Source organism: Leptopilina boulardi, unplaced genomic scaffold (genome assembly GCF_019393585.1).
Source record: "Leptopilina boulardi isolate dan_hultmark-lab unplaced genomic scaffold, ZJU_Lbou_2.1 LbouV2_121, whole genome shotgun sequence".
NCBI classification, from domain to species: Eukaryota; Metazoa; Arthropoda; class Insecta; order Hymenoptera; family Figitidae; genus Leptopilina; species Leptopilina boulardi.
Window position 1 is genome coordinate 236819 of NW_026137665.1, and position 12185 is coordinate 249003.

A 12185-nucleotide genomic window follows, 5' to 3' on the forward strand; every position below is an offset into this window, starting at 1 on the left:
TTTTGGTGTAGCTGTGTAATGAATCACTACTCTGGCTAGAACCAACAAAACGTTTGAAAGCAGAAACTTGCTTTTGCAACTCTGCAGTTTCTTGCAATTTTCTTTTTCTGTAGTAGGACCCAGAATTCTTTTTATTTTCTGACATCTTATTACGAAACAGTTCTTTTAAAAATATCAATAAACAAAATCAATACTTGAAACAATTCGAATTCTATTAACTGTCAACGCTGCCAACAGTCATGTTAGGTTGGAATCCAATGTATTTCAGGGTTGCGTAGCATTAATAAATTCAGAAGTTAACGCCAGGGTACGGACACAATTTGCATCGGTCCCCTAAAGTTACTAAATTTTCACTAGAGCAGGGTGCGATAGTTGACGAGAATTATGACTCCCTGAAGATAAAATCAGTGTGATTTCGAAATTTTATTAAAAATCCTTTTGTCCAAATGTTATCGTTTTGTTATCTAACCTATTCTAATGTAATCAAAAATCGTTGTTATTAAAATATGTAAAAATTAATAACGCATGCCCAAGACGATAAACGGACGAAAAATATTTAAATCGTATTATTCGAATTTAAAGCTCAAAAAGGATAATATAATTTACAAAATTAATATTTTAAAGCATTAAGGAATATGTACAATATTTTTAAATCTATTCTAATTTAAAAATAAATGATGGTTAAAACGACCCTTTGTTTACTGTAAACATTTTCGTATCACATTTATGTAAAAATTTCTTTGAAAAACTCCACACAAAGTTCCACTGACACAATATTTTCTTCCTCGCTTTATCAAATATTGAATTCAAACACGGATAAGAAAATATTTATAACTGTCAGATTTCGGGAAAAAAAAGTTTTCAAATAAAAAAATTTATATTTTTAAACTTCATTAAAATTTTCTGATAGCAAAGATTTTCTCAAAGGTATTTTTACATTAAGGTGAATAAAATGTTTAATAGAAAAATATTTTACAAAAATTATGTACAAATGCAAAAAAAAAAAAAAAAAAGTTAGAAATAGAATGTAAAAACATTACAATTTAGCAAAAAAAAAAATGACTCCATGCTGAGACAATATTGTGATTTGTAATTTTTAATTAATAGAAATGAAAAAAAAAATGTGAAAATATTTTGAAAAATCATCGAAAAACAAATATTTGGATACCATTAAATAAATATGAAAAAATGAGCGCGCTGATACACAACTTGGTACTGCTATCAATATTTAATCCTTTTGTGTCGAGATCAAAAAACGGACACTGAAAAAAAACATGACGGAATTTCGACTTTTTTTTTTTTTTTATCAGCCATGCTTATGTTTAAAACAGACGTTATTACCTTTGTCCACGGCGCATTATCAGTGGATAAGGAGAAGTATAATTAGAATAATTATAATTTAATAACGTTTTACGACCGACTAAAATATTGCAGCTCTTTTTCTTATTATTTAAACTTATAAAAAGCATGAAAATTTACCAACTTACCTTCGATGCATCACCGTAAGGGAAAAAATTTCCATATATTTTCTTGAATTCCTCAACACTCAAGTGTCCACTTGGACAATCTTTCAGGAATCCTTTGTACCATTCCTGTATCTCCGCATCTGAAAAAGAAACAACAAATTATTATTATTATTATTTGTCTATATTTTTTGTTTCAATTCATTTAATATTCAACAATTTTTGTATTTTTAAGGAAACAATAAAAGAATATTTTAATTAACCGAATAATAGTAAAATTTTTCATATTCTTCGTCATCTTTGACCTTTCCATACTCTTTTTGATGTTATCACATAATGCAAAACAAGTTACGTATACTAAAAAAAATATATATATATATATATATATAAAGTTGCATTACGAGATTTATTAATAATTCAACAGTTTATTTTCTTACAGTCGACTTGAATTTGAATGTTGAGCGCTTCGTGCATGCAATTTTTGCAAATCATTTTTTAACTTTCATTCATATTACTGATTTAATGATCCGAAAAAAAAGATCGATTCAAATATTCCTTTTAATATGGTACCCATTAAAATTGTTCTTATATTGAATTTAAAAATTCCAATTTCCATATTCATAAAAATATAATTAAAACAGAAAAATCTCTAATTCACATTTTTTTTTTACTCCTTTAAAGTAACTGTAAATATTTATGAATTATTATACTATATGCATTATATGCTTAATGTTAGAAAATTGTTACTTCTTTTTCCATTGTATTATGTTTAGAGATCGACGAGATTAAAATTACACTCTTCATGCTATTCAAGGAAGGAGAAAGCTTTCAGCAGGAGAATAAAGTGAATGCTTTATGCTTTTCCCTTTACGACCTCGAACTTCAATCTTTTTAAAATCCTTCAAAGATATATAGGTATATATATATATATATATAAATAAATATTTTACCTAAAGATCTTTATAGAAAATATACTTCTTGAGATTCTAAGCTTGAATATATTATATTTCGAAATCGCGATTTATTTGATTTCAATTGCACTTAATAATAATAATCATAAATTTATTCGTTGCAAAAATAAAAAAGGATTACCTATATTTTTTCAAAAAATTGTATAAGAAAATAAATTCAATTATTTATGAGGTAAACATTATATAAAGAAAAATAATATATTTGAAGCATTTTCGGTGGGACAAATGAGATTTTAATTATTTGTTTAAACAAATTGTTATCATTATTTATTCCGAATATTTGTAATAAATTTTCAAAAAATTAAATGTTATATACAATTTTCATTTTTAAATATGTATTTTACTTTTTCAAAATATCTGTACTTATTTTTTGTTTATCATTTCCAAATGAATTACTTAATCGAGAGAGAAAAAAACAGAAGAATTTTAGAAAATGAAATAAAAGTAAATACAATGTTAAAAGAACAGAAAAAACGAAAATTTAAGACATTCACAAAATAAAAGAATTTTCAAAGAAAATTGTAAATTTTGTGTTAGATTATAAAAGTAATTAAAAAAATATATAAATTTTGGAAATTCTCAAAAAAAAAAAAAAATAATCTGTAAAAAAATGAACAGTTTTTATGAATAAATCAAGTAAGAAAAGAAAAATACAAGAATGTTAGAAAAATAAAAGAAAATCTGTAGAAAAAAAGGAGAATTTTCCAATGAAAAAAATTTAAGAAAACATAAATTTTAAAAAATCAAAGGAAAACAGAAGATTTAAGGAAATGCTAAGTTAAAAAAAAAAAGAAAAATTGGGAAAGAAAAATAGAAAATTTTAGAAATTTCTAAATTAAAAAAAAATTAATATTGACAGAAATTATCGAGAATTTTGGATTAAAACTAAAAAAATAAATAAAATTTAGAAATTTCAAAAAGGGAAATTTTTTCATTAAATAAATGAATAAGAAAAGAAGAGAATTTTAGAAAAATAAAAGAAAATTAAAAAATATTAAGAAAACAAAAATTTGAAGAAACAGAAAAAGAAGAAAATTATACAACATTTAATTTTTCTCTTCCAACTCTCTAAATCTGAATTAGTAAAAATGTTTACTAATTGAAATTAGTGACTCAATTTTTGCTTCTGAATTAGTAAAATTTTACTAATTATTAGTAACTTTTACTAACAATTAGTAAAGTTTAATTTAAATTAAATTTTTTAATTTAAATTTAATTTGTTAGTAAAAGTTACTAATAATTAGTAAAATTTTACTAATTCAGAAGCTAAAAGTGAGTCACTAATTTCAATTAGTAAACACTTTTACTAATTCAGATTTAGAGAGAAGAAAAAATAAAAACACAAGAATTTAAAAAAATGAAAAATTGAAAGAAAAATCAAGAATTTAGAAATTCACAAAATAAAAGAATTTTTGAAAAAAAAATTACAAACTTTGGACCAGTTTAAGAATAAAAAAAAATGAATAGTTTGAGAAATACTTAAATCGAGAAAAAAAACACAAGAATTTTAGAAAAACGATCAGAAATTAACAATTTTCCGAAAATAAAAAATTGAAGAAATAGAAAAAAAAATTTTTTTACAATTTTTGAAAAATGAAAAAATTTTCAAAGGAAAAATTGTAAGAGAATTAAAAAACACAAGAATTTCAAAAGTGAAGAGAAATCAAAAAATTTAGTTTAAATACTAAGTTATAAAAATGGAAAAAAAATGAAAATATTAGGAATTTTTTGAAAATAAAGGGTGAATTTTCAAAATAAGTTGAAAACTTTTGACCAGTTTGTAAAAGTAAAAAAAAAAAATAATAATAAGTAAAGTTAATAAATTCCAGAAAAATGAGGAAAGTGGGAAAAATAATTGAATTAGAAAAAAACGAGAATTTTAGAAAAATAAATGGAAATAAAAAATTTTAAGGGTATGTCAAAGTGATGATACTTCTTACATGTCAGCTTTTATATAAAGTAGTATCACGACTTTGACATACCCTTAAGAATATAAAAATTTGAAGAAACAGAAATAAAAAAAAAAGAAACTTTTACAACATTAAAAAAAAAAAGAGAATTTTCCAAAGAAAAATTAAAAAAGAATAAAAAACACAATTTAAAATTTTTTTTTCAAAATTAAAAAATAGAAAGTCTTAGAAAAGAAGAAATTTAAAAAAAATTAGGCCCTCTCCTTAAAAAAAAAGAATTTTAATGAAAAATTGATTGTAAATTTTACTTTTTTGTGAATTTGTTATATTTTTAATTTTAAACAAATATATTAAAAATATGCAAGACTAAAAAATTATTTTTACTGAGCCAAAAGTTTTGAACGTTCAAATGAACGAAATATTTTTTTCAATCAATAAATTATTAAAAATTATGATGGCCATGTAAAATAAAACAATAAATTAAACTATCATTAAATTAATAACTTCTTTTTAGATATTTAAAACAATATTTTGTATTAAAATTTGTACTTAAAGAAGTTGCAAAAAAAAAATTTCGTTCATTTGAACGTTCAAAACTTTTGGCTCATTATTTCTCAAATATTTAAAAAATTATTTGGTTCACCTCTCGAGTGAAATAAATTATTTTCCCAGTTTCCCACAGTTATCCAATTAATTATACGAAAATAATAACAATTTAAAACTAAAAGTCTCATTAACAATTTTGATTATATTAAATTTTTCATGAGATGTTGATTGCCTATTATATGCGAGTATGGAAACTAGAAAATTAATGTTTGGGGAACTGCCTCTTGACTTGAAAGGGTTAAGGACCTACAAACGTCTTATATATAGAGAGAGAGAGAGAGTGAGAGAGGCATATCCCCGAAGCTGCAATAGTACATATATAGACACGATTCATTCACAGTGATGTAAGTGCGAGCACTGCACATCACGTTTTCTAGTCACCTGAAAACTCGGTGTTTTGTTTAAGATCTTCCAGCACTTCTGGCTTGAGTTTGCTGTTCTGTTTACCCATCGTTGAAGGCGCCGCCGCTCCAGGAGTTCACCTCGCTGGATCTCGAATCCCTTTTTAAATATGTAAGAGCCAACTCTCTAGTCTACTAGCCTACGTGTGCCTATGTGCACCAAAAACTTCGTGGCTGGTACTTTACACCAGACACCACCTGCAAAACAGAAAATGGAGAAATTATTATAACACACTTTTAAAAATGCCTCAAAAGAATTCAACTCTTTTTTTTTTATTATTAATTTTACATTCACATCTGTTGAATAACAAAATAAAAAATTATTTTTCAACAAAAAAAATTTCTTTTTTCTATTCAATTTCGAAAATAAAAAAAGAAAAAAATCGAAGCATTTCAAAATTCATTATTTTTCATTTTCATTTAATTTCATTAGATAGAATATTTTTTCTGTCGAATTTTCGTTTTTACAATAGAATTTGATAGAATTTATTTTTATTCGTATTTTTACTTAATATACACGGAAAAAAAAAAATTTATTTGATTCAAATACTCACTTGACTATTATCTAATAAATATTTACTTGAACCAAATAATTTTTTATTTGAATTAAATAAATTTTATTTGAATCAATAATTTCTGTATTTAAAACAAATACTATTTAATTGACTCAAATAATAATTATTTAATACAAATAAATATTTATTTAATAATAATCAAGTAACCGATTATTTGAATCGAATAAATTTTTTTTTCAGTGTAATTTTTAGGTTATCCCAACAGTTTATTTAAAAGAATTCTTATTTATATTTGTTAATAATAATTAATAATTCATTTATAATAAAATTTTAAGTGAGTCAAAATTTTAATTTCCTTTTAGCCGAATTTTCATTTTTCCAAATTTTTATTTGTCCGAAATTGAAAATGACCGAACAGACAGAATGATTTGAGCGCGATTTTAAAATAATTTTCTAAATTAACAATAATCAGAAATTCTAAAGAAAATTGTAATTTGTCAATATAATATTTCAAAAATGTCGAAATATTTCTATTGAATTTCTGTCAATTGAAAATTTTTTTTCATTGTAACTTTAGATTTTCATTCATTAAAAATTGTGGTATTTTTTTTTTTTTTGAAATTTATTTTCGTAAATTTAAAAAAAAAAAAGAAAAATCAGTTACACCTTTGTGTTTTGTTGAATAGTGGAAAATAAATATTTTGAAAGTTAAAGAAATAACACAATTTAAAGAAAAGTGGTTTTTTTTTTAAAAAGTAAAAATTCCCAGCTTTGGGAGGCGATTTCAACGACCTAGTTTTCTGGTTTTGCTATATGTATATATAAGGTCTCGCTTTTAAAGCAACTTTATCCTTAACATTTATCACTTAGAATTTCGATATCCGACGAGAATTCTCTTGAGGTCAATGATTTCATGTATTACATTCTCTTATACATATACTATATATATATATATTTATTTATTTATTTATTAAATCTATTGAAAACTCAAGGGAATAAATCTTTAGGGCCGTGGATAACTCAGCAGATGTGAATGAATTAACATTATATTATCTCTTGCATTCTTAAATTAAATTTTCAAATATTATCTTTATTTTCCATTCAATTATAATTTTATTCGAAATCGAAAAAAAATTATAATTTTTCCCAAAAAAAAAAAAAAAATACTTTGCAAGAGTTTTATAAATATAAATTTTTTTTTAATATAATAATAAATCTTACCTATTTCCGTAATTTTTGTCTTAATATTTAATAGTAAAAACTAATTTCGATATTTCTAAATAAATAAAGATTCAAACAAAATTTAACAATCATGGAGAGAAGAGTATGTATTGTAGAGCTTGTATTATTATGAAAGTAGAAATTACTAAACTAGTCAGTAAAAAGTAACAATACAAAAATTTTCAAATGGACTAATATCTATTCAATAAAATGTAAACCTCTTTCTTAAATACTATTTTCTCATTATTTTTGAAATATTCTTTTACTTAAAAATTTATTCTACACGGAAAAAATGTTTTTTTTGAAATTTTTATTTTCACTAATCATGTACTTATGGATAGTATACACATTTTTCGTGAATTTTTACTTATAGCGTTCTTTAAAAACTTGAAAACATTCTTGAAATATTAAAAATGAATTATAGAATTTTTAGAATTCAATACATGATCAGTTGTTTTCGATTTAATATTAAACTTTTTACCGGATAAATTAATACTATCCCCAAAGTGTCAAAATGTTTTTATGATTTTTATAATAGTTGAAAAATTTTGTGGTTATAAAATCTATTTACGCGTCAATCTGATTTTACAAATAAGGGCCAACGCACAATAGCTTCCCGAAGTCCGTTTGCAAACGAGGTGCATGAAATAGAAAAGAACACAAATATATATCTCTGTTCTTTTTTAACTAATGCTTCAAGTTAGGGAACGAACTAAAATGTTTTTCGTAAATTCTACTACTCGTTATTACTGTACACTCGTGGACAGATATACCTACAAATTTTTGTCCTTTTCTAACTCACGTGTTGTCATGGCAACACGTGTGTAGGACAAGGACAAAAAAAGTATAAGCATATGGGGCCATACTTTAATTACGTAACGCTTTTTCTTTGAAATTTAAACCCCCTCCCTATGTAACAGATTTTTATATACATTAGCGCCATTTTGCCTGAGCAGAATAGAAACGTAACCGGAATCGTAACCGCAAACGCAACCGGATAGAGTTAGAGAAGGATAACATATTGTTTGTCCTTCTCTAACTCATTATTCCGGTTGCGTTTGCGGTTACGTTCCTATTCTGCTCAGGCCTTTACACACAGCTTTAACCCCCCCCCCCCCCAATGAAGCGTTACGTAATTAAAGTATGGACCCTTTCTGGCCTCGAGTGTACATTAAGGGTGCAGTCCCGTGACGACGCGAATGTAAAATGCAAAGCAGAAAACCATGAGTGCAGAAGAGATGGAAAGATATCGCTATCCTTTTCACTCTCATGATTTTCAACTTTGCATTCTGCATTTGCGCCGTCATGGGACTGCACCCTTAAGGCACTTGTACACCTCATAAATTCTAAGTATACTCGGAATTTGTCAAAAGTTATACTAATTTTGATTGGCCTTGCTCATGGAGAATTTCCAAAAGATAGGAAAATTTCGAAATTCTCTATGAGCAAAGCCAATCAAAGTTAGTGAAACTTCTGACAAATTCCGAGGATACTCAGAATTTGTGAGGTGTACAAGCGCCTTTAGGCTTTATGGTTGGTTTCCACTATCCCCACTCGCCATTTGTCATAATTCTCGTCAACTATCGCACCCTGCTCTAGTAAAAATTTAGTGACTTTAAGGCCTGAGCAGAATAGCTTCATGAACGGAAACTCAATCGTGAATCGAAACGTAAGAATGAGTGAGACAAGAATAAATATATTTGCTATCCTTCTCTTACACATTCTCACGTTTGCGATTGCGTTCCCGTTCGAGAATCTATTCTGCTTAGGCCTTTATTGTTAAAATTAAAAGTTACTAAATTTTTACTAGAGCAGGTAGTTGGCAAGAATTATGACAAATGGCGAATGGGAACAATAGAAACCAACCTTATGTTTACTATACATATTAAATAGAATATAGCATACAACTATAGTGTTTGGCTACCTGCTATGCAAAAAGCCAATTAACCAACAAACAAACAAAAGCATACAAACTCTTCTTTCCGTGAATCATTCAAAAATCACAAACATACGATTCACTCGACAAAACACAATCATTTACACTCTTCGTTTTTAGTTTTCTGTAACAGAAAAAGATTTTTTTAAAAAACAAACGAGGATACATTTAGAGCATAGTGCGATTTATTATAATAAGTAATAATAATAATAAGTAATAATAATCATAATAATAATAATAATAATAATAATATAGTAATAATTATAATAATAATAATATTGTATAGGTATTTATCGGAGTTTACACCCACGGAAAAAATACGGGTCATTTTGATTGTTTGAACAGAACAATATTTTTTTTTTTTTACGTCTTGTTTTTCACGTGGGGAGGATTGTGGGGCGAATACTCGGAATAAGGTCACAGACATTTCGCGCCTCTTTCTTTTTCTTTTCTCCCCTCTCGATGATGAAAAATCTGTTATGTATCTGCGTCTCGAAAAATAATCGCGAGAAGCTCTCATATTAATAAGATAAGATTTATTCTAAAAATATTAACACCGGATATGAAATATATATATATATATATATATATAGACCGGATTAAAATTTCCCTTAAATATATATATATCTTGTATTATATACGAAAGAGGAATGATCGCTTGAGTATTTTGCTTTGAGATTTCCATATATAGGATATATCCCCGAGAGTCAACTACATATATCGATTGACTGCTCAAATACTTTGTGGACTGTCTTCGCGGGAACAAAAGTCGTCACTTGAATCGATTTTGCAGCCTGTCAATCGTCTCAGCTCTATATATATGTATATGTGCGAGAGGGCTGACAGTTTTATTCGCATTTCGTTTCAATAGACAGCTTTTGTGTCGAGTATACAAAACACGTGTCTTTATTGCCGAGCATTTGTCCTTTACATTTTTTTTTTTTTTTTTTTTTTTTAATATATCTGACTGTTAATGCCTTTATATACAGAGATGATTGCGTATAAGTAAAGACACCGATGGATATATGCCTTGAATGCGATTTTTCAGAATACTACATTTACAAGTAATTGGAAATTGTGATTTTTTTGATACTTCACGATTCTTGACTTTTTTTGTGAGAAAATATATACGAAAAATAGAATATTTATGAAAAGAGCCTCTAAATTATTATTTGAACATTTTTTTAAAGATAAATATTATTCGCAGCTTTCTAAAAGATTGCTTTGTTGTGAAACACATTTTGTGCCAGTGGCGTAGGAATCGATGAGGCAAGGGGTTGTTGTTACCCCCTCCCAAGTTTTTATGGAAATACGACAAGCAAATATGGTTTTGCCCCTCCAGAAAAAAATCGTTCCTACGCCTCTGTTTTCGATTGTTTTATTCTCACGTTGAAAAACAGGAAACTGTATACTCAATTGTAAAAACTTACATTAAGAGTTATTTAATCGTTAGTAAGAATAAAAAAATTGTTATTGATGTAATTGTTCAAAAAGCTTCATATATTGAATTGAATTTATGACAACAGCAACTTTTCGTGAAACCTAACCTCTAAACTTGACATTTCTTTTTTTCATGTCACGCATAACAAATACACAGAGAGAAATTGCATCGATTTTTTTTTTATTATAATTCTTAATTTATGTCGAAAAAATAAAAACAATTGTGTCAAAAAAAAAGTTGAAGTATCAAAATAATCACTTGCGGCTTTTTTTCCATTCGGAAATAAATCTCATATGTTATGTATTATAATATAACTATGACGAGTACTAATAGGATTTCTTTTTTTTTTTTTGAGATTGTGGTAGATGACAATCATCAGTAAACTCTAAATTAAACTATATATAAAATGCGCTTAACTAACAAGTACAACAATAATAACGTTATTTTCGGACAAAGGATCTGTGCAAGACCACGTCAATCGCGGACGCGCGCAGAATAAAACGGAGAGAAATGGTATCGAGAAAAGCTTTTTCAATATATTATTATATTCAGGACTTTGAATACATTTATACCTTTCATTCGTTATATTTTTTTTTCTATTAAATTATAAAAAGCGCTGCTTATAAAATCGTTTCTTCAAATGATTCCCGAGAATTGTGTATGTGTATGTGTTTTTTTCCACCTCTCCTAAAAAGAGATTTTTTTTTTTATATTAATCCTTGAAGATATTGAGAAACTTTTCTCGATGCAAATTCTTTCTGTTTTTTGCTATATCGATATTAGTATAGCGATTAATATATATATATCTAACAATTAGTAAACCTTAATATTTATAACATATTGAATATTTATTATATTATACTTATATGGTAAAATGCATTATACATTAATATTGCGAGCTAAATTTGTATAACGATACACGACGAGTAAGAAAAGTCATATACTGAGAAATCTTTTCTTCACGATAGCAATAATAAAATTATTATATTCAACATTTTTTTTTTTTTTCTATTTTAATTTATGAAAAATTTAAAAAATTTTCAATTTTTCATTTGTAATACAATGAAAGGAAGGTTATAAATAATTTAATAATCAAAAACGTAACAACTTTTTTTTTGTTATAAACGTGCAAAGATAACCTATATAAAAATTTTTTTCTTGTCGAATTAAAACAATGCAGCCGTAGCCAACGTAGTTAAGAAAGTACAATACCAGAACATAACCTCAAACAAAAAAATGCTTTTGTATTAAGGAAAAGAAACAATAATATAAATCAATTTTAATGTACATTTCAAAAGAACTATCAAAACGATTCGAAAAACAATTTGTTCCAATAAATATTATTGTGATAATAATAATAATAATAATAATAATAATAATTTTAATTAATACGAATTGTTTTTTATAAATTACATTATTGGTTCTTTCCAAATATATTATAATTATTTCATATTATTGTTTTCTTTTCTGCATATTATAAAAAAGTTTTTACTTTGAGGTTATGTCTCCTATTTATTGAAGCTCTTAAAGGAGAACTGTAACGTAACCTCAAACTAAAAACGATTTGTAACATAAACAAAAATAGAAAAATTATTTTCAATCAATTTGGGAAAATATAATTATACACTTTTTTGAAAAAATAATGTCGAATATAAATTTTACGTTTAGAAATTTCTTAATTATTCAAAAATTGTAAACAAAATGAAATTGTTTTTATTAAA

At 25.7% G+C, this 12185-nt stretch overlaps 1 protein-coding gene across 2 annotated transcripts in view; it reads right to left on the bottom strand.

The window, feature by feature from the left end:
• LOC127285229 (neurocalcin homolog) overlaps positions 1–12185 on the bottom strand; it is a 229210-nt gene that overhangs the window by 14366 nt on the left and 202659 nt on the right. For both annotated transcript variants that reach the window (XM_051311140.1, XM_051311131.1), the window contains exons 2-3: positions 5332–5549; positions 1488–1606 (exon numbers count right to left, since the gene is read on the bottom strand). In XM_051311140.1, coding sequence (XP_051167097.1) covers positions 1488–1606; positions 5332–5401 — 189 coding nt within the window. In that variant the 5' untranslated portion in view covers positions 5402–5549. The remainder of the gene's footprint in view (positions 1–1487; positions 1607–5331; positions 5550–12185) is intronic.